General features: G+C 34.7%; 2 protein-coding genes and 3 pseudogenes across 5 annotated transcripts; 3 read left to right on the top strand and 2 right to left on the bottom strand.

Annotated features, from left to right (window-relative positions):
- Positions 1-1250: 1250 nt before the first annotated feature.
- Positions 1251-2140, bottom strand: K10G4.3 (uncharacterized protein; the record flags this gene model as incomplete). The annotated part of the gene is made up of 3 exons (NM_074973.2): positions 1986-2140; positions 1762-1932; positions 1251-1535 (listed from the first exon to the last, which is right to left on the bottom strand). The coding sequence occupies exons 1-3, from the start codon at positions 2136-2138 to the stop codon at positions 1251-1253; spliced, it is 609 nt and encodes a 202-aa protein (NP_507374.1). The 5' UTR covers positions 2139-2140.
- A 6774-nt stretch (positions 2141-8914) lies between these two features.
- Positions 8915-10073, top strand: srh-117 (annotated as a pseudogene). The gene is made up of 3 exons: positions 8915-9275; positions 9331-9957; positions 10003-10073. Coding segments are annotated over exons 1-3 (1059 nt in total).
- Positions 10074-10733: 660 nt separating this feature from the next.
- K10G4.10 (F-box domain-containing protein) lies at positions 10734-12202 on the top strand (the record flags this gene model as incomplete). Its single annotated transcript, NM_001373177.2, has 6 exons — positions 10734-10780; positions 10837-10926; positions 10970-11061; positions 11107-11188; positions 11603-11677; positions 11725-12202. 6 exons carry the CDS (start codon positions 10734-10736, stop codon positions 12200-12202), a joined length of 864 nt encoding a protein of 287 aa, NP_001359694.1.
- An 871-nt stretch (positions 12203-13073) lies between these two features.
- srh-262 lies at positions 13074-15457 on the top strand (annotated as a pseudogene). Its single transcript has 4 exons — positions 13074-13387; positions 14147-14334; positions 14898-15132; positions 15177-15457. Coding segments are annotated over exons 1-4 (1018 nt in total).
- A 94-nt stretch (positions 15458-15551) lies between these two features.
- K10G4.4 lies at positions 15552-22354 on the bottom strand (annotated as a pseudogene). Its single transcript has 12 exons — positions 21851-22354; positions 21524-21795; positions 20448-21153; positions 20128-20399; positions 19388-20081; positions 18949-19200; positions 18335-18381; positions 17581-18280; positions 17276-17530; positions 17090-17217; positions 15921-16653; positions 15552-15815 (listed from the first exon to the last, which is right to left on the bottom strand). Coding segments are annotated over exons 1-12 (4827 nt in total).
- Between the last annotated feature and the right edge of the window lie 737 nt (positions 22355-23091).

Here is a 23091-nt window from a genome sequence, read left to right on the forward strand (position 1 = left end):
AAAAAGTAGAAACAAAATCAAATATAACATAGAGAAGAATATGAAAAGTATTGACAAAATTTTCAAGCAAGTACACGATAAACGTTCCAGCAAAGGAAACAAGGAATACGCCAACCTTTTTTCGTGCAACACGAAATGAGGTGACAAGCGAATTGAGAATTTAAAAGTGCTTGTAGACGGAAACTTTGACAATAAATACGGATATCCCCACTGGGAACTCGCCAGGAAATATAAAAAAGAAGAAACCTAAAAAGTGCTGAAAACTTAAAGAGTGGGCGATAAAATTATGATGGTGAATAAAAACAAAGTAATTTAAATTAAAAACATAAAAATTAATATTTAACAATACAACTAAACAACGGGAACAAAAATTGCATTGATCAATCAAATTTGAATAGGCAATAACTAAACTAGCTCAGATTTAATCCTCAGCGGTTCAACTTGGGTGGGGAAGTGAAACAAAGAAAGAGTTTACGAGAAGAGGCGACGTACAATAAAATGAAAATAAGGCGACTGGGAACGTGGGGCTTATACAAGTTAGGGGATGTTTCGAAATTTTGTTTTTTTTGTTGTTTAATTTCGACTGTTTAATTATTATTGGTTCAAAATTTTAATTTTTTTTATCGTTATGGTAAAATTGGAGTCGGTAAAATTGGAGAAACGTTAAGTTTTGATTTAGCAATGAATATTTAAAGGTTGAAAGTGATTTTTAAGTATTAAATTGTGAAGAAAAGTATGCCTCCGTTGCTGGAGTGTTCGCGGACTCTTCTTCCATAGATCGCCATCACTTTTTCCTTTATTACTGGAACTTGGTTTAGTGAGCTACTGCCTTTGCCAACTATGGTTGTAATTTCTGTAAGTATTACATAATCAAAAGGCTTTACGCGACAAATAATTGATTCTTGAGACACGTTTCGTTTTTTTTTTTGCGTTTTGAGCATCGTGAGACCTAGGTCGCTTTTGGTCAATAAAATGTTCTATCAGAGCTGTCTAAAGTTTACTTATATTTTTTTACTAAAAGGTTATTTCAACGAATCAAAAACTAAAATTAAAACTCTTAAGACATTAAGAATAAGAAGAAAGTACGAAATTAGAAACGTTTAGTAAGCTTGAATTTCTAAAACTTCAAACCCAGGAAATTCTTAATCTTTTAACAGAAACTATTACTCATTGCGCACCCTTTTTAGATTTATTTACGACCAGACTTTAATTTTTAATATTGAAATTATTTCATATGTTTATAAATGCAACTAACCTTTGTATTTTTTTCCAAGTCCAAGTTTTCCAAGTTTTTCCAAGTACTGTCCAAGATATTCTTCGATGAAATCCTCAATCTGGTCCTGCATAAGGTTGTGAAGTTCTAAGGTTGGCTGGAATCCGTATGGAATGTTCTTAAAGTCTCGCAACTGTTCATTTCTTTCATAGACATTCTTCCTGATCTTTTCTTTTTCTTTTTTAATGGCTTCATAAATTTTGTCATTGTTTTGGTTGTTACGATTCAAGTCTAGTTGTCTTTGGAATTCGGAAATTTTTTCCTGAAAAAATCACATTAATTTTGCGAAAATTGCAAGAATCAAAAGTGGAGAAACGTCTGTTTCAAATGCGAAAGGGAGTATTTTTAAAATAAAAACGGTGCGTTCAAAAAAAAATATGTTTTTTTCGTTTTTTTTTTTGAGCGCCGATTGGTAGGTCTAACAGTAAAACCGATCCAGTATTCAACCCATTTTTCCTTTCGCACATAATAAAATTATAAAAACTCACATAAGATTCTTCAATATTTTCCAATTTCCACTTATTGGCGATTAATATTTCGCGAGCGTCGTCCAGATTATGTTTGCAATAGCATAGGATGTAGTGAGCAAACCAGGGGCTAATTCCGTATCTTGGCGTATCCATGCAGAATTCATCAACAAGGATTGCTAAATACTTTTTCTGAAAGAAAAGTTAAATCTTTATAACGAGCAAATCGTAAGAAAACAACTTACAGAATTAAGAGACAGTTTTTTTGGAACTTTTTCAAGTTTAATAATGAGCTTATCCCATTCGATGGCTCTGTTGTAGCTCATATGATCGGTTAGTTCCTCAGTCATCCAATGCTTTGTTAATTTTATCAAGATATCCAAGTCGCGTAAATGCATCTGAAATATCAAAAAATTTCAAAAACTTCATTTCGCAATAAGGTAATTATCGATATCATTGAAAAAAAGCACGCTGGGAAAAATCAGAAAAAGAAACTAATGAATTTTGTCAGAAAACGCAAAAACGAAAGGTTATACACGTTTGCGCTGCAATTTAAAATAAGTCGAAAATTTCAGTCATTTCTAATTTTTTTTGTTGCAAAATAAAAAAAAATAATTAAAAATTTATGAGCGTTCTATAATTTTTTAACATTTATATTCGGACATTGCGACCCACATTTGATAATTTGAAGCAAAAAACTAAAGGACTCTACTTCAAAACGAAAATTTCACATTATGATGTCACATTATGATGTTAAAAGTAATAAAATATAAAAGGTAAACAGTGTAGAAGTGCGTAGAAGAGGCATTTTCGTTAGACAACCAATTTTTTAAGGAAAAATCAGAAAAAGAAACTAATGAATTTTGTCAGAAAACGCAAAAACGAAAGGTTATACACGTTTGCGCTGCAATTTAAAATAAGTCGAAAATTTCAGTCATTTCTAATTTTTTTTGTTGCAAAATAAAAAAAAATAATTAAAAATTTATGAGCGTTCTATAATTTTTTAACATTTATATTCGGACATTGCGACCCACATTTGATAATTTGAAGCAAAAAACTAAAGGACTCTACTTCAAAACGAAAATTTCACATTATGATGTCACATTATGATGTTAAAAGTAATAAAATATAAAAGGTAAACAGTGTAGAAGTGCGTAGAAGAGGCATTTTCGTTAGACAACCAATTTTTTAAGGAAAAATCAGAAAAAGAAACTAATGAATTTTGTCAGAAAACGCAAAAACGAAAGGTTATACACGTTTGCGCTGCAATTTAAAATAAGTCGAAAATTTCAGTCATTTCTAATTTTTTTTGTTGCAAAATAAAAAAAAATAATTAAAAATTTATGAGCGTTCTATAATTTTTTAACATTTATATTCGGACATTGCGACCCACATTTGATAATTTGAAGCAAAAAACTAAAGGACTCTACTTCAAAACGAAAATTTCACATTATGATGTTAAAAGTAATAAAATATAAAAGGTAAACAGTGTAGAAGTGCGTAGAAGAGGCATTTTCGTTAGACAACCAATTTTTTAAGGAAAAATCAGAAAAAGAAACTAATGAATTTTGTCAGAAAACGCAAAAACGAAAGGTTATACACGTTTGCGCTGCAATTTAAAATAAGTCGAAAATTTCAGTCATTTCTAATTTTTTTTGTTGCAAAATAAAAAAAAATAATTAAAAATTTATGAGCGTTCTATAATTTTTTAACATTTATATTCGGACATTGCGACCCACATTTGATAATTTGAAGCAAAAAACTAAAGGACTCTACTTCAAAACGAAAATTTCACATTATGATGTCACATTATGATGTTAAAAGTAATAAAATATAAAAGGTAAACAGTGTAGAAGTGCGTAGAAGAGGCATTTTCGTTAGACAACCAATTTTTTAAGGAAAAATCAGAAAAAGAAACTAATGAATTTTGTCAGAAAACGCAAAAACGAAAGGTTATACACGTTTGCGCTGCAATTTAAAATAAGTCGAAAATTTCAGTCATTTCTAATTTTTTTTGTTGCAAAATAAAAAAAAATAATTAAAAATTTATGAGCGTTCTATAATTTTTTAACATTTATATTCGGACATTGCGACCCACATTTGATAATTTGAAGCAAAAAACTAAAGGACTCTACTTCAAAACGAAAATTTCACATTATGATGTCACATTATGATGTTAAAAGTAATAAAATATAAAAGGTAAACAGTGTAGAAGTGCGTAGAAGAGGCATTTTCGTTAGACAACCAATTTTTTAAGGAAAAATCAGAAAAAGAAACTAATGAATTTTGTCAGAAAACGCAAAAACGAAAGGTTATACACGTTTGCGCTGCAATTTAAAATAAGTCGAAAATTTCAGTCATTTCTAATTTTTTTTGTTGCAAAATAAAAAAAAATAATTAAAAATTTATGAGCGTTCTATAATTTTTTAACATTTATATTCGGACATTGCGACCCACATTTGATAATTTGAAGCAAAAAACTAAAGGACTCTACTTCAAAACGAAAATTTCACATTATGATGTCACATTATGATGTTAAAAGTAATAAAATATAAAAGGTAAACAGTGTAGAAGTGCGTAGAAGAGGCATTTTCGTTAGACAACCAATTTTTTAAGGAAAAATCAGAAAAAGAAACTAATGAATTTTGTCAGAAAACGCAAAAACGAAAGGTTATACACGTTTGCGCTGCAATTTAAAATAAGTCGAAAATTTCAGTCATTTCTAATTTTTTTTGTTGCAAAATAAAAAAAAATAATTAAAAATTTATGAGCGTTCTATAATTTTTTAACATTTATATTCGGACATTGCGACCCACATTTGATAATTTGAAGCAAAAAACTAAAGGACTCTACTTCAAAACGAAAATTTTGAAATTTACCTTATGAAGCAAATGATTTGAGTTTAATGCAAAAAGGATGTTTTAGCGGACTGCGAGGATAAATTGAATTGTATAAAACTAATGATGATAGCAGTCTAACCAACAAGTTTTAAACCAAAATATTTCGAAATATGGTAGTTGCTCTGTTATCAGTTTCCTCAGTCGAAACAAAATCAAACAAGACTTCAAACATTTATTCAGCGTATGCAATTTGTCGGTGAAGGGAAATATTGATTTTTCCCCGAGTTCATTAAAAAACTAGAGAAAATTCTCGAATTCTGATTTTTCAAACTACTGATAAGACCATAGTTCACACAATCTCGTATACATTTAGACTGTAGGAATTCGGAAAAACACAAAGGAATAAAGATAAATAGCTCTCTTTTTTTTAACTTGAGCTCTATCAGATTTATCTCATGAGAATTTTCACGGCAAATTTTGAACCGAGATACCGGCAAGAGCGCAGTTTCACCAGCAACCGTAAGCCAAAGCTACATGGTGAAAAACATTGTAAATCCTTAAAGGTGGAGTAGAGTCGATTTGCATGTTGTGCTTAAATGATATAAAATGGACCGTAGTAACCGAATATAACTGTAAAAAAAATTAAAAAAATTTCCTGGATTTTTAATGATTTTTTTAATTTTGCGAAAAAAAAAGAAATGGGCTAATTAATTTGAATTTGCCGCGCTCTTCGTACACCTGAGTTGTTGCGTATTGTGCGTCAAAACACGCTCCTGATTGCAATTTTTCTCTTTTTCTTCACATTTTTTTTTATTTTTCCGTACTTTTTGTAACAATATGAACTGAAACAATCATAATCATTGAAATTACTACAAAAAATGTGAAAGAAAAGAGAAAAATTGCAATCAGGAGCGTATTTTGACGCACAATACGCAACAACTCAGGTGTATGAAGAGCGCGGCAAATTCAAATTAATTAGCCCATTTTTTTTTTCGCAAAATTAAAAAAATCGTTAAAAATCCAGGAAATTTTTTTAATTTTTTTTACAGTTATATTCGGTTACTACGGTCCATTTTCTATCATTTAAGCACAACATGCAAATCGACTCTACTCCACCTTTAAACGAATAGCAAAATCTAGAAAACAAACTTTCAACAAAAAAATAAAGAAAGTTTAAGAATAAGGGATGTTCCTTCCACCCGTTATCAATTTCCTCACTCTAAAATGGCACATCACGAGGCATACTATTTCCTCATTGGTGTCAGGAGTAACTAACTTATGAGTGCGTCATCTATGAGAATATTTTATGGTGACACTACCTTCTTACGAGAAAAATGAACAAACAATAAAAAATTAAGAGTTTGGAAGATTTTCAGAAGTTTCAAGAATGCTCCAAACAGTTTATTCACACGTTAAAAAGGCGGAGAAAGGGTTGTAACAGCTTCAGAAAATTCAATCTAAAAAACAAAAATCATTTATATGTATGCTACCAGAATAAAGGGAACACCGTATTTTACGGGTTTAATGAAAAAACTGTTTTAAAAACGTTTACTCGTTTTTCTAATACTCTCTATCGCTTCGACTCTTTTAGCCAACCAAAATCCTGATAACTGTATTTTTTAAATGTTTGTTTGATCTGAAAACAGTAATTTTTTAAATTTTTTCTGAAAGACCTGGTTAAAAGCGTCGTTGAAAAATTCAGGCATCTTTCAGGCACGAAATATTTTGAGTTATTTTTCATAACTTTTTACAAAAAAATCAGTTCAAATATGTACATCTCTTTCCACCTTTCCATATTTATTTTTGATTTAAAAATAGTTGTTTTATTGAACTTAGAAGTTTTGTACGTTTGCCTAAAAATTCCCTGGTTTGAAAATGGTGCAACACTTTTTACAGTGACTGAGTTCTATTTTTCACGGCCACGTAGCTAATACCAATCAACAGTGTCCTCAAGTACCGAAAAAATTTTCCAGAGATATAGTTTTTGATTCCAACCCAATTCCCAATAATATTGAACGCTGCTGATGTTGGAAAATATATGTTTATTTTTCTCATGTGCACTTTAAATTTTGTTTCACTACACAATAATTATCTTTTGCAGCCTAAAATGAATTTGAAAATCGGAACCTTCTTATTATTAGGGTGTTCGATAAGTTTTTTCGTTTTTTCTCAATTTTAATTTTTTCTTAAATATTTTTTTGTGATTACATAGTAGTCAGTGAGTAGTGAAAAATTCATAAATACCAACCAGATCCAGCAACTTCCAGACTGCATCATCTGCCTTCGAGTGGCCGAGAAGAAAAAAAAATTTTTTCGATTTTTTTGGTGTTAGGTTTGAATGGAAATGTTAGTGTTTCATGCAGTTGGAAAACTTTTGTATAACGCAGATTAAAAATACCAGGCAGCGAAAAGCATTCCTTGATATCTTAAAATTTGAAAAAGTACCGAAAATTAGTTGCAAAAATTACAATTTTCACTTCAGAGGGGTATATCTTGGAATGCGTGACAGATTTCTATTTATGAACAACTACAAAGATGTTAAGCATTTCTAAATGAACAAATCATATGTTGAAAACTTTTTTGTATCTTTCACCGTTTAAAAGTTATACATCGGAGAAGCCTGCCAACTCGAATTTTCTAAAGTTTTGAAAATTGGACGTTTGTCTGAATATCTCGATTTCTAGCAAATCTATCAAAAAATCTATAACTACAAAAATAATGACCAATTATTTCTACACATATTTGTAGTTGGCCATTTTAAGATATCTTTTATAGCAACAGAGTTATTGCTTCTATAAGAAAAAAACTGAAAAATTTGATAATTTAACAAAAAAGTTTTCAACATATGATTTGTTCATTTAGAAATGCTTAACATCTTTGTAGTTGTTCATAAATAGAAATCTGTCACGCATTCCAAGATATACCCCTCTGAAGTGAAAATTGTAATTTTTGCAACTAATTTTCGGTACTTTTTCAAATTTTAAGATATCAAGGAATGCTTTTTGCTGCCTGATATTTTTAATCTGCGTTATACAAAAGTTTTCCAACTGCATGAAACCTTAACATTTCCATTCAAACGTAAAACCAAAAAAATCGAAAAAATTATTTTTTCTTCTCGGCCACTCGAAGGCAGATGATGCAGTCTGGAAGTTGCCGGAACTGGTTGGTATTTATAAATTTTTCACTACTCACTGACTACTATGTAATCACAAAAAAATATTTGAGAAAAAATCAAAACTGAGAAAAAACGAAAAAACTTATCGAACACCCTAATAGGTCGTTCAATAAGTTTTTTCGTTTTTTTCTAGTTTTGGTTTTTTCTTGGATATTATTTTGCGGTTGTATAGAAGACTGTTAGTAATGACAAGCCCAACAATATCAACCATATCGGTCAACTTTCAGATTATTTAAAACTCAGAACTATGATGACGAAAAAAATTTTTTTTTTCGAATTTTTTCATTTCTTTGTGAAATCAAAAATTTTGTATGCGTAGAGGTATTAGACCGTTAGTTAAATAAAACTGTGAATTTCCAGACTTAGGCATAACTTATTGGTAGCGCTACATCTGTTGGAAGTGCCGAAAACGCTTGCAAAATTGACTTTTTTATGTTTGAGCGGTGCTAACTTTGAAATGATGAGAGATATACAAAAGTAATGTATTACAACATTAATGTACACATCATCAGCTACATTTTATCAGTATATTACATTGTTGTCCCTCCTCATGTTTCTGAGTTACAGTCGATAGAAGTGAGCTTGGTCCAATTTTCAAAAACCCTAATTTTTCACGTTTTCGTCTGTAACTCCGAAATCAGGCGCTTGATAAAAAATCTTCAAATTAAAAATTGAGCGATTTTAAATTATAATCAGGTACACAGTTGACCGTTTTGTCATGTCTCATATGTGGGCAAAGATATGAATTGTCAAAGAAAAGTAGCGGAAATTTCAGAAAATTTTCAAAAAAACATCTGATAATACACTTTCAATTACTAGAGAGATTAAAAACCAAAAAGGGTCTGTGCTTGTCATATCTTCACACTCAAAATATCACCTGCATATTCTATGTCTTAAAATTTGGGACAACCTGCAAAGCAATCAATAGTTCAGTTAGATCATTTTCAGATAGTGTTCGGTTTGAAAAAATACTATGCTACGAACTATTTCTGAGTTGTCCCGCGGTTTCTGTGAACTAATGATAATAAAAGTACAAGACAGACGGATTCAGAACTTCATATTCATATATATCACCTGCCACTCAAAAATTTCTGTGATCTGGCATTTTATGCAACTGGCAAAGGCAAAGCATTTGATATTCGTGTTGCGTTATTCGTTGATGACGTCCGCTCTCGAGAAATACTACGCTACGAACTATTCAAATTGCAATCTCGAGTATAATTTTTTAGCGTCATGGAAAGGAGTTGCCTATCCTTCACATGTTATTCAAATTTTATCACTTCCATTTCAAATTCTAGCCTTTTACGTTATTATATTTAAAACTCCAATTTCCATGAAACATGTCAAAACCTCATTATTGATTAACCACTTATTTTGCGCACTACTCGACTTATTTCTTTGCACAGTTTGCACAGTTTACTTTTTTCTTCCAATGTACGGAATGTTTTTTGTTGGACTATTCAGTTGGTTTGGGGTTCCAAATGGTGTTCAGTTACTGATTGTATGGTTGTCAATGATTTGTGAGTTTTTGAGTTTTTATAAGTAGAAATGTTAACAAAATTAGATATATTTCAGTTGCAGCAGCATCGTATGTATATCTTTTCGAAAGTCGCAATAGCACTCTGACTCAGAATAAGTTTCGAATGACTCGACGCAAAACTAGAGTGATATTCTACTCTCTGTTTTTACTACCCTGCGTATCGGTCATTTTTGTTGGAAAGTTGATACCCGAAGATCAAGATGCTGCAAAGTTATTCGCATTAATGGAATATCCATGTCCAACAAGAGAGTTTTTCACATCTGAAGTGTTAATTGTGTTTGCTGACAAGAATATAATAGAAGGTGTTGTTCGAATTTTCCCATTTGGTTGTGCCTATATCTCAAGCTTCTTCCTTTTCCAAGTGTCTACTCTTATCTACTACATTTGTGTTGCACCTTCAAACACGACTTCAAGAGATACCCAGCAAAAACAGAAAGTGTTTCTCATTTGCATTTTACTTCAAACTTCCATTCCACTGTTTCTTGGAATGTGTCCAATAATTTTGACTTTCATGGCTTTCTTAACCGGTCACTATTATCAGGAAATGGCAAATCTTACATTCTGTAGTCTTGGACTTCACGGTCTTGCAGAAAGTATAGCTATTGTTACTGTGCATAGACCTTACCGAAAAGCCATTAGTCAGATGGTTACAGATTTGAAAAATGAGCACTTACTTTGGTTTCTTCTTTAAAATAATTACGTTTCAGAAAGGAAAAGTTCGATTAGAGTGTCACCAATCAGTGTGCATGGAACAAGTAATAGTGTCACCAGAGGATAATGTGCTTTTTTTGCTTTTAATTGTTAAATAGGCTTTAATTAACTGAATATAGATGTTAAATAAATTTTCCAAATTAATGGTAAGCCTTATTTGAAGTTCAAGTCTAAACCTAAACTTGGGCTGTGTCAGAACCCAAGCCTGATCCTTTGGCACGTTAGTAAGCCTAAACTCTGAAATTATTATTTTTCCATTAATTTAAAAATTTATATAACAAAAATCCTGGAAGGTGTTTGAAAGTGAAAATTACTCTCTCTGGAGCTTACTTGGTAAAAATTGGTTGAGAAATTGCAGCGAATCGCAAAACAGCTTTTCAATTCTAAAAGATTGGCTCAACTACATATCTAACACTGTTATTTTTGACATGCTCTACAGTTGTGTGTAGCTGATTGTATTGTATGGCCTCCTTTGTCCACGAAATAGACCATGTGTGTCAGAAGGAGCTGGTCATTGTGTCCTTTGCCTTATTCAACTTATCGATTTATTGCACACCTTGCCCCTATTCTCGCGCGCAACGGTGAACTTATCGATTCTATTTGATTCCTCGACAGTTGCTTTTTTATTGCATGTTTTTTCCTTTTTCGTGTTTTCATTATAAGCAGTGCCACTTTTTTTTTCAAAAATTGCATTTTTTTTAGATGGAACACTTTTTCCTTTGGGTAGATGTTACCCTTCTTGGACAAACCAACACGTGCAGAGAATTCAAAAATGTGCATATCCATTTTCAACCATCTTCTTTGCAAATCATAGACGTAGATGTTTTCAGCATTATTCCATATCGAAAAGTAAAAAAATTGACACGTGGCTGGAATGTGCTCAAATTCTCACTTGTATCAGAAAGTGAGAACGACGATATGTAAGGTTTTTGTTGCATAAACTTTTAATAAATTCCTTTTTAGACAGCTAAAGGTCAAGTTCGTCACACCTTCTTTGAAAAACACCAATTCTATGATGAAAACGTTCAACGCGATGATGAAAATAACAAAGAAACGTAAGTGAGAAAGTTTTGCTTTAAACATTTGGTATTAAAATTTAGGAATGGAGTCAGTTCAAAATAGTCCATCTTTTGGAAAGCAACTGGAAAATCGGGTTCGAATGTTTTTTGGCCTCACAACTCCGTATGTTTTTTGGGGTATTAACATGGCAGCACGTCCGAAAATGTGCAAGTTTTTCAAAAGCGTCATAACTTTAAAACTATTTTACACAAATGATGGTGTTCGGAAAATGGGGATTTTATTTCAAAAACGGCTTTGGGAGGCAGACGCGGTTTCAGGGCCTTGCGCCTGCCTCTAACCTGCGCGCCTCACGCCGTCCTCTAGTCTCATTTTTGCACTATGGCGAGAAGTAAAAGGCTTGGTGTTTACACCACATAGTGCAAAAACATGGTTCTATCGCCGCGGCCGACGCTTTTCAGGTTCCACGCCGCACTCTACAGGAGGGGAGGCTTGCGGCGCGAGGCAGACGTTTTGGCGCATGCATGAAAGCCTTAGACCCGTGTTGTGTTTTTAATATTCATAAACATGTTTTTTCAGTCCAAACGCTTTGTGGTCAGATGTGCCTATCAAAATACTTGCAACAATTTCAGACTATCTCAAGACAAAAGACCGGTATCTTTCTGTTTTCTTTATTAACCTATAATTCAACGTTTTTGCAGAATGAATCATCGTAAAGTATCTCGGAGTTTGCAAGATTTTGTTGACTATCAAGGATCTGGCATAAATAGTCTCGAAATCAGCTACAGACAAAATAAAGTTTGTTTGACAATTGATAACAAACGTATAGAGTATAGAGAACAAGAAAAACGTTGCATAGTATCATACCAGGATCAAGCAATAGTTATAGTAAAGGAGAGTCCAGAGAATATGATGCTCAACGACGTAGCCGTTCTGTTACAAAGCTCAAACGTTCAGCTGGACAGATTTAGTTTGACTATAGACAAATGGGGAATTGGTAACGAGATAGAAATTGCCCCAATTGAGAAAATTTTGAAATCGATAAAACATCTGCGCGCCAAAAGTGTACACTTTCAATTTGTCAACGTCGAGAATACCACTTCACTTTTGCAACACTTCAAAGCTGGTTTTCTTGAGAGCATGCTTTTAGGCCTCCCTGACATACATTGTAGCGTGTAAGCTTTTCAATTTGAAGATATGATCTATTTAGAACAGTGGAGGAAACTCAAAAAACTCACAATTTATTTTTGTCAAAAGATGCAGCCAACGAGGCTCCTTCCATGTATTGCCCATATTCCTAATGTGGAAATTTTCAATCTGAGATGTCGGTCACTGAATTTGAAAAAGGAAAATGGGTAAGTTGACCGAAAGTTTAGATCTTCGAAATTCCTAATCAAAGATTTTTCAGAGTGGTAATCATATAATTTTCCTCGAGCAGATAACAATGTTTTTATTTAATTTCATTTTTTCTAAATATATTTTAATTTAACTTTTCATGCTGAAGTAGTCCAAGAATTGTCATGTTTCACAGGTCTTGCCTAAAACAATAGCTCTCCAAGTAAACGCTGGAGAAGTGTGATAAATCGTTACGAACTAACTTTGACAGGTGCTTTTAATGGAAGCGGGAGACTAAAATTTGATTGAAACATCTGCATAAGTTCATGATCACATTAATCTTTTGAATATATGCTAAGTTTTGAAAATGTGGTTTAGCGTCATTGTGCAATTGATTCACAAGATAAGTCTTGCTTCGAAAACAACTATGTGCACAGTACCGGTTCGTCGATAAAGTATAAGTTGAGAACTAGTGGTTTTAAAAACAAACGATGTATTTAATTTCCTGTCCAATACCTTTCATAGGTATTAATAAAAATGTCTTGTGAGATGTCTGCCGCCGTAACCGTATGCTGAGCATTGCCCCTTCCTGCTTCAAAAATTATTGTTTCTCTGATACTAACATTTGCCGCAAAGCATATCAAACTCGAGACACGCCTTCCGAAACTCAGGTGAAGCTTGAGCACTTTCATTGTCAGAGACCTGAAAAAAGTGTATGGAGAGCCCGGATTTCCTATTTTATACTTTACACGCAATGGGCGCTGTCACTTGTCCCCTCCAAATTCTCGGTATCTATTGCATTTTGTATAAAACTCCACACGCAATGAGTTCGGCCAAATGGGTGCTGCTTAACGCTCATATTTGGTCTCTTATATTTGATATAACAATAACTGAACTAATCATCACATTTCTAGTTTTTCCAGTTATTGGAGCAGTTCCATTAGGAATTTTAACAAAGTGGCTCGATGTTCCCATTGGTTTCCAAGCTTATTCGATATGGACAATTTTATTCAGTAACTGATCTGAAATGTGCGCTTTAAAGGTGGACTACACCCTGTGGGGAAATTGCTTTAAAACATGCCTCTGGGGCCACAATGACCGAATATCATGATAAAAAAAATTTAAAAAATTTTCTAAATTTTATATGATTTTTTGAAAATTGAAAAAATCTCAGTTTTCCCCTAATTATATTTGAATATCCGCCAATTGAATTCGTTCGTTGGAGCGCGCTTGCATTATTTTCATTAATTATTTTTATTAATTTTTATTATTTCACTGATTTTCATTATTTTTTAGGGTTTTTAATCGGAAAATAAAAGAAATAAACAAGATAAATGCAGAATGTTTGTTAAAAAAATCACTGAAATTGCATAAAACTGTAAAATAAACTAATTTCAGGCTCGTCGTCGTCGGATCGCATAATTTCAAAGTTTCACACTTTCAACGACTTTTTAACAAACATTCTGCATTTATCTTGTTTATTTCTTTTATTTTCCGATTAAAAACCCTAAAAAATAAAGAAAATCAATGAAATAATAAAAATTAATAAAAATAATTAATGAAAATAATGCAAGCGCGCTCCAACGAACGAATTCAATTGGCGGAAATTCAAATATAATTAGGGGAAAACTGAGATTTTTTCAATTTTCAAAAAATCATATAAAATTTAGAAAATTTTTTAAATTTTTTTTATCAAGATATTCGGTCATTGTGGCCCCAGAGGCATGTTTTAAAGCAATTTCCCCACAGGGTGTAGTCCACCTTTAAATAAATTTTCTCAATTTTCAGCGGTCTTGGTCTCCGACATGTTGATCTTCGAAAACAGGTACTATCAATTATTTGGGAAACATAAAACTTGGCGTCACTTTCGAATACCAATGATTGTTATAAATTACGGAGTTGTTGCAACTTTTATGTTACCTACATACTTGAGCATTCCTGATGATCAGTTAAAAGCTATTGATATAGCATTCAAGGTTTGGCTTTAAATATGTACAAATTTTTAAAAGATTATTTGAAAATACTTGGAACAGTCCAATCAGCTGAAATACCACAAAAGAAAAACTAGAAAAAAGGAAGATTGCAAAAATGCAATTTCCAAATACCCAACTTTCCAGCCAATCAGCGATTCGCTCCGCCCACTTTAAAACCAATCAACGACTTTGAACTTCACACACTATATGATCGGTTTTAATGTGGGCGGAGCGAATCGCTGATTGGTTGGAAAATTGCGTATTTGAAAAATTCGAACAGGGAGATTAGGCCAGATCTGAAAGACAAGCTTTTGAAAATTGAATTTTCTCAATCCTCCGTCGATTTTTTTTTCGTGTTTCTTTTGTGGTATTTCAGCCTATTGGACTAGTAGCCAATAATCCAGTCTTTCATTGCTCTACTTTCCAGTTAGGACTAGCGGTCATCACTAGTCATTGAGTTGTCCCATTCTTGTCTCATTTCGAGCATAGTTAAACAAATCCTCTAAAACTGTTATGAAGCTATGAATAATGATGATGTGGGAAATTGAAACCAGAAAAAATTTCAGCAAATTCCAAGCCTCCCTACCGAGCTCCATGAACTCCATGAACTTCTTCATTTGGGCAAAAGATTATCAAGTTTTTTTGAAATCCCTACTTTTCATCACTATCTTCGAGCTAATTCAATTCGTTCCCCTAATTATGTTAACCGATTGGAATGTGAGGACATCTATCAGAAAATCAACGCAATCACGGCAGACAATGCAGCTCCAGCTGAAATTTCTAATGACTCTTTATGCACAGGTAACCTATTGGAAAATAACTTAATCAAGCTGGGTTGATTTTAGAGCGGTGCGTTCTTCCTGGCTTGTTTCACTCCTTACGTTTATATATTGTATCCTTGTTTTACTAATTATTACAATCCAATTGCAAACAACTACATATTCATTTTCGTGGCGTCTCGCGGGTCTATGTGCACTTTAATCCTGCTCTTCGCATACAAACCGTATAAAAGAGCAGTTATCAGTATTTTTCGGAGACTATTACCCTCTTGGTGTTCGACGCAACCAGTTGCAAATTGGATTGGAACAATTATAATATCGAATCAGAACACTTCACTTTATTGAAATTCGGCTAAAAAGCCTTTATTTCAAAAATCGTACCTAAATCATTCGTTTTCATAAAATTAGAAAGAATTTTATATCATAGAATGTTTTATTAGTTCATTCAAAATCAACTCGAATAGTTGCGTTTTGGGGAACATCTGTTGTAGGAATTCTAGTCATTCGAATATGGATTTTGCCATTTTCAGTGTGAATTATCAATATCAGAGTGTTTTCTATAGAGCCAATTAACTTGAAGAACCATTTTCGACATTTGACTGCATTCTCGGTTTCAAGTAAAGGACGTCCAATAAGATCATACAAGTTCTCCAGTTCAAAGTTTTCGCAGATGAAATGTAAACTCAGTGAGGATGCTAGGGATTTCTGAAATTCAATTTTTGTTTTAAATAACTTTGAACACTTTTTGGTAGTCGACACCCAGTTTCAGAAAATTTTGATTTTTTTTAAACTCCCTTCCTAAAAACTTGCCTGTTTCATGAAAAGCAAGTTGTCAACGGTGAAGTTTTGCAGGCAAACTTTGAGTGTTTTGAAATGTTCGAATAATTGGTTAAAGTTCAATGGATCCGCATTGATCACACAGTCAATAACTTCGAGCTCCTCCAGATTCCTCCAGTGGTCCATCTCCGCTATTCGATTTATTTCTATTGTCCCTCCAGTCTCCTCTTCCTTTTTTCTAGCGAATTCCAAAATCAGAAATTTCAATTTTCCAGCGTCAAAGCATTCGAGAAGCTCCAAAATTTCCGATTCGTTTCTCACGGCTAAACCTAAATTTACTAACTGGAATTTGTGGCTCCGAAGTACATTTGGCATGAGAATTTGCTTCACTTGTCTTTTTGCCTCGACTGCCTCATTGTCGTTTTCAAAATTAGGGCTATACGTGAAAAAGTTGAGACAATCTCTCTGATCTCTTAAAATGTACTGAAGATTACGCATCAGATAGTTCATTGAAGTGTCGTCTGTCATATTCAGCTCTCGAATGCTCTGATAGTGTCCGAATTGAGCCAACTCAGTGATTTCGAGCTTGCAGCCTATTGGTTGCGGGGAGTAGTGAAAAACGGTGTGCGAGTTGAACTGTCGTATACGGAGTTTGGCATCATCACTGGACAAACTTAGTGAAATGTCATATGTTTGGAATTTTGAATTTCTATGGTTCCGATCTACGAACTGGAGAAAGTCTTTGGAGACATTGCGGAGTGCTTCCCTGGAAAAAATGAAACATTTAAACTAGGGGTGGGCAGCAGACAATTTTTACTGGCAAACCGGCAAATTGCCGGAATTGAAAATTTTTGGCAAACCGGCAGTTGTCGAGTTGCCTAAAATTGTCGGCAAACTGTGGTTTTGCACATTTTTTCTGGAAACTTCAGATATTCAATTTTAATCAGAAAAATTAAACGCATCCTTTGAACGTGTCTCTATCATGAAATCTATCATGAAAAGCAAGCAGATACTATAAAAATACCTGAAAAATCGGGTAAAAAATTTCAAAAAGCGCTGTTTTAAGTGATTCTGTGTTATGAAAAATCCCTCTAAGGCCGACAAATCGACAGCCGGAATTAAAAATTTCCGTCAAACCGCAAATTGCCGATTTGCCGAACGGAACTTGCCATCCAAACCCTAATTTTGCTGAGTCAACTCACACTGAGACGAATGCACAATCATTCACAATGTTCTTCATAATCTGTGGGAACCAGGTGACGAGCCGCAGCATATCAAACGGTGGTGATTTTTCTGCATTTTCCCGTTGTTGCAATTTGATGGGAAGCTCCTACAAAAACGGCAGATGTTTCATAGTAATATTTGACCTGGAGGTGTAGACTACAAACCCGCTTGAAAATATACACTGGAACCCCTTGCCTTCCACAACATAGATAAGTTATAACTAGTTGATACTCCGTATTTTCCATTGGCAAATACCACTGCTTATTTCCCAATTCTTCATTTCCGTATTCAGCCTGAGCAGGTGTACCGAAAACGTCTTGTGATCTCGGTCCTCGTTCTCCCATATTATTGACGTCTTGACCTTCGTAAGCAAGGAAGTGAATAGCAAAGATGAAGTCAGTCGTGAAATTCGTAAAGTGCTGAAGTTTCACTTTAGTTAAATGGGAGCTCACAAAAATTGGAAACCTACCTTTTTCAATGAATTCAACTGCTCTAAATTGATTGTTGGAACAGTGAAGTTAGCCACAGAAAAATGAGAAAAATGCTCAAAATCTGACAGTGCAGTTGGAAACACAAGCGACGGGCAGCTCATCTGTCTCACACTTTTCCACTGTTCTAGGTTGACAAGGAATTCACAAGCTTCCGGTTCGATGACTGTGCCTTTGAAAAATGGTGTTTCCAAAACAATTCCCTTAAGATCTATGAGGTCGCACCATGACAATAACGAGGCGGCGAGTTCAATGAGCGGTCGCTTCCAGAAGTATACCTCCAGAAAGTGGACTCTCAGTTTGTGATGTCGTTTTTCAAGCATTTCGACAATGTCTTGAAAAACCTTTTTATCAATGTCGTCCTCTTCAGAATCTTCGCGTAGATATATTTTGAATCGAACCATGTTATTGTGACTCTTCAAAATCACTGTCAAATGGGAAATCGCCAACGAAACAACGTTTTCGTTTCGAGCCACCTCTTTTTGAAGATCACATTGAACCCGGCTCCCGTTCTGATAACGTTCATACTGGTGGGTTCGGCCATTTTGTTGATTTTGGAGAAAATAACTGAATCTCATGGTAATTCGGGTTTGTTCAATTGACATGTAAATCTCAGTGAGTTGTGCGCCTTTCATGGAATTCAATGTGTAAGGGAGTATCAAGGACCGAGTTGTGAAGGAACTGGAAAAATGACAAAAGTTGAGTTTTGTTTTTTAAATAAAACTTGGGACTTACAGTGGCAACATGGCTGGGTTATTGATTAGGTCAAGTGTTTGATGTTCCTGAAAATTAAAAACTATCAATTCAAGTGAGATTTTTTTTTCGGAAATGCAAATTTTACAGTCAAGTGTAGCGCACCAGGGCTGTGCGGCAAACGACAATTGCCGAAGTTGCAAACGCTGAAACCTTCGGCAACCGGCAACTTCCGGTGGCCGAATCTTCGGCAACTTTTCGGCAACCGGCAACCAGGTTTCGAAGTTGTTTCTGTTAAAATTATATTTTTTGAGCGTTTTAGCAAAAATAATGGTCGTTTTTTCGTTTACGGCGAAGTATCAGCACTTTTCAGGCTCTCTGAATGCTTTTTTCTGAGCTCCAAAACGTTTGACATTGGTATCGGCAGTTGCCGAAGTTGCCGCACTCCCAAATGTTTGGCAACCGGCAATTGCCGAAGTTGCCGAACCCCAAAATTTTCGGCAAACTTTTGGTTGCCACGGAAGAGCAAAAAATGTTTTCCCAGCAAAACAAGTTCAAGCGAATTCAGGAGTTAGTGAGGTGTCAGCGCAATATTTATTACAATCACACCATTCAAAACTAGCATTCCTCCGAATTTCTGGAGATCAAATAGTTACCTTTTCTGATACCGTTTCCACCATCGCGATACTTTCAAAAGTGAATGATTGCCCCACGGGAACACATGGGCGGTATTTTAAGAGAAGCCCAAATTTCGTGCTATGAGCCCGAATACGCCATTCCATGAGGGCATCTTCAATGCGGTCGGGTGCTCCAAACATTTCCAGTAGATTTGTAACATTCACATCTTCGTCTTTTGAAAGAGTGTCGTTGATGATAAACTTGAGCGGGATTGGAGAATTCAAGAAGTGCTGAAATTCAGAGTATTCTTGTTTTCGAATGAACAGTGGACGTGTCTATAAATTCTTGGGAATCCTTACACGGGCACAGCGGACCGGGATTGCTCAAAAGCGGCCCGAAGGTAGCTTAAATGTGCCGGCCGTTGGGCCGCTTTTGTGTAATCCCGTTTTGCATGTGATAGAAAAACGTTTCCCTCACCTCTTTCAATATATAAAGATCTTGAATTGAAACTTGCTGTAACGTCACAGACACATTCGAAAAATGAAGCAACACTTCGATAGGAACGGATAATTGAAAAGATTCTGCTTTAAGCTCCTTGACATTCGTTGAATTTATTTCTTTCAACTCTAACTTTGCCTCCTGGACAGTAGTCTTACTCGATAGTTTCCGAAGCAATCAGTGACAGGATTGTAAAGAACCGATTGTTTGGAGCGTGATTTTTCAAGTTCAGCTTAAAAGTTCCGACAATAAGCATCTGTGATCTTTGCTTTAAATGTGTCTCGAGATTATTCAACCAATATGGTAGAATTGTTTCATTTGAGTTATTTGGATCATCTTCTCGATTTGGCGCTGAGATCTCACCAGATTCAATTACAAACTTGTCAAACTCTTGCACACTATTCATTACGAAGTTCAGATCATCACAGGATGCAGTGACAAAGTCCTCGTCAAACACTACTTTGTGAAATTCATACTCCAACAGACATCCTTCTCTGTGATTTTTATAGCAGATGGTTTTGGTCGGCACGGATGAGTGAGTGAAGTTGATCTGAACCTGACCCTCGTCTATTTTAACTTTGAGAGACCAGTTTTTCGACGCTTCTATTTTCTTGACGAGTGTATTTGAAATCGAGTATTTGAGAGTATTTGAAATCGGTTGGGAGATGGGGTGCTGAAAAAAACTATTTTGCAGTACTATTGAAAGTGCCACAACTCACCTCATCAACTCCAACTCAGAAGCCAACCGTCGACTGAAGTTGAATGAGCCGTACTTTCGCGGACGACAGAATATGTGTTTGGCCAGAACACAATTGTCAGAATTTGAAATCGGAATGCACCAAATTCGATCACATTGCTCTGCACTTGCATACTCTTCGTGAGCTGGTGGTCCAAAAATCTCTAGAAGTTTCTGAGCAACATTGACATTGACCTCGGAGGAACGGAGATATTGAATCTCAAACATCTGAGGGATGTCAGAAGTGATAAAATGCTGAAAAGCTTACATTTTCCAACAATAAAAAACCTCCCAGTGACTAACCTCTTTTAGAGACGTTAGATCCTCGAAACAAATCGGGTGGGCTATGATTGTTGCACGTGACAAATGCCCAAAATCCATCCTTGCGAATTTCACAGTAATATCCGACATAAAAATCATATCAGCTTGTTTCCATTGTTCCAGGCTCACAATACTTTCCAAGTTCAACGCGGTTGTCCTTTTATCCATGTCAAGCATGATAGCTTGAAGCGGGCCGGGTTCGAAAAATGAAAGTACGGAGGTCATGTAATTGATAGCGAGAGGATGGCATTTGAAATAGACACCACATACCATTGCTTTTATGGAATTTGGTTGAATAAATGCATCGAATACATTCAACAATTCTGTATGTAGCATATCACTTTCATCTCCTACAACTCCTTCACACACTAATTTTCCGTGGAACACAAATGAAAATGATGCAAATGTACAATATCCAATTCTGTCTAATAAGTACTTCAAGTGGGTGCAAAAAAGAGTACGATAATCTAGATTCACACTAAATTCATTTCTATTCTCAGAATCCACAGAGCATCCAGACATCTGTTTTTTATAATCAAAGATGGCATTTTGTTTTTCCAAGCTAGTTTTCAATTGATAAATGAGTTGAAATGTAATGGAGTCTTCTAGTATCGCTAGAATGACTTTAATGTTCTGGCTGTCTTCGATTAATTTGACAGTCGACGAGTGATAGCTTGTCACAATTGGGCTGAAATAATAATAATTAACTGGCAAAGAAACCGGCAAGTTTTTCACTGCCCTAACAGTTTCCAGAAATTACACGTATCCTAACCAAAGCGTTCAGGCACATTCTAGTCTCCAAAACCAGGCAGGTAACTTTCCAAACCATATACCTATCTTCTTTCCTACGGCTTCCATTCAGGCGCCATGTCTGCCTTGCGCCGCAAGCCGCGCCTCCTGTACAGTGCCGCTCGGAACCCGAAAAATGTCGGCCGTGGCGAAAGAACTATATTTGGCACATTGTGGTGTAAACACCAAGCCTTTGACTTCTCGCCGATCACAACTCGTTTGATAAGAGCTGATTGCAATACTGCGCCCACGTTAACATTGTTACTCACTCCGAAAACTGCTTCACCGAAGGCGGCTCCCGTGTAAAAGTGAGCGAACGCAAATTTGCGTATTCCCTCATGCACAAGTTAATTGCAATATCGTGCTTCTCGTCCATTACTTTAAATTTGTAAATGTCCTCTCCAGTTTCAGAATGATCTACATTGATTGGATCTCCCAAGATTGTAGTTAATCCCATTTTTTGAGGACGTACCATATGAAGCCCATCAAAATCTCGATAGTGAATGACGTATTCACAAGCATGGGGACAATCGAGGAAATGCTGTAATTTTGCAAAACTTTTAAAAAAGGAAGCCAAGTTAAAATTTAAAACTCACATTTTTCAAAAAGACCAAGTCATCAAAGTTGATCGAATTGAAAAAGCATGAGGCAGTCGACAAATGTGAGACTTGTTGAACAGGACCCGCCAAATAGAACGAGTTGATGCTCACCGCTTTGAGCTTTTTCCAGTTATCCGATTCAACTATTTGATGGAAAATAGGCTTCTTATCTTCATCATCTTCATCCCAGTCTCTCTTCAATACCAAAACTTTTACATCCAACTGTGATATAACTTTTTCAATAGGGTCGTCTGATGGCATCTCGAAAAGGCGCACAGAAAACTTTTTTAACGTCACATTTCTCGATTTCAGCATTTTAGCCATTTCCTCTAATAGTAGCATTCCGACATGAGACACTACTTTGGGATTTAGTGACTTCCAACCTTTTTCGTTAACAAATTGAATAGATATATAAGAAACTGAAATTTCAGTTGCTAGTATCGCATTTAAATATTTCATGGAGGCGCTAATGTAGCCACTATCTTTGATAACCTCGTACATATGTCCACTGATCCCTGAACCATCGCCGTGAAAGCTAATCGTTATCCGGGAAGGGACTTTCCGGGTATAGATGGTTAATCGGACCGTAAACGATAATTCGGATTCCAATTCTTTTGGAGTCTTGTAGGGAATTCAATGTGGAGGTCAAGATTTTAGATGATCTGAAGTAAGTTTTAAAAAATCAAATTGAAATTCCTCACTTTTTCTGAATGTAAAATATAACTCGCCCATTTTTCGTGATTAGTCATTTTGAATACAAATAAGTAAAACACGATTAAAATAAATAACAAATATCTATCTTCAAATTTTGGTAAAGTGATTTTTTAGGTAACACCCAACAAACAAATTAAAAAAATACCGGTTTTTTAGAAAAACTTTAAAAAATCTACATAATATTTGATAAAAACCTAACAAAACTGAACATTCAACTTTTCCGGTTAATTTAAAACTCACGTTTTGCTTTCCGGTTTTGACAATAAATGTGACAGTTTTTGGGACAAATCATTCATTTTTGAAAATTGTTATGCTTGTAGTAGTAGTATGAATATTTCCCGACGAGTGAGAATCGTAAGTTTATCAATATTCCTTATCGCACATTTCGTTAAATAAATGTAAAAAAAATTGATAACAAAATGGGAATTCGTTGTATTGCAATAAATCAAGTTTACACAAAATGCGTTTTTGACGGGAATTTAGCACTGTAATGAAACTTGTTTTAAATTTGTCCACAAAAGCTC

This window comes from Caenorhabditis elegans, chromosome V (assembly GCF_000002985.6).
Source record: "Caenorhabditis elegans chromosome V".
Lineage (NCBI taxonomy): Eukaryota > Metazoa > Nematoda > Chromadorea > Rhabditida > Rhabditidae > Caenorhabditis > Caenorhabditis elegans.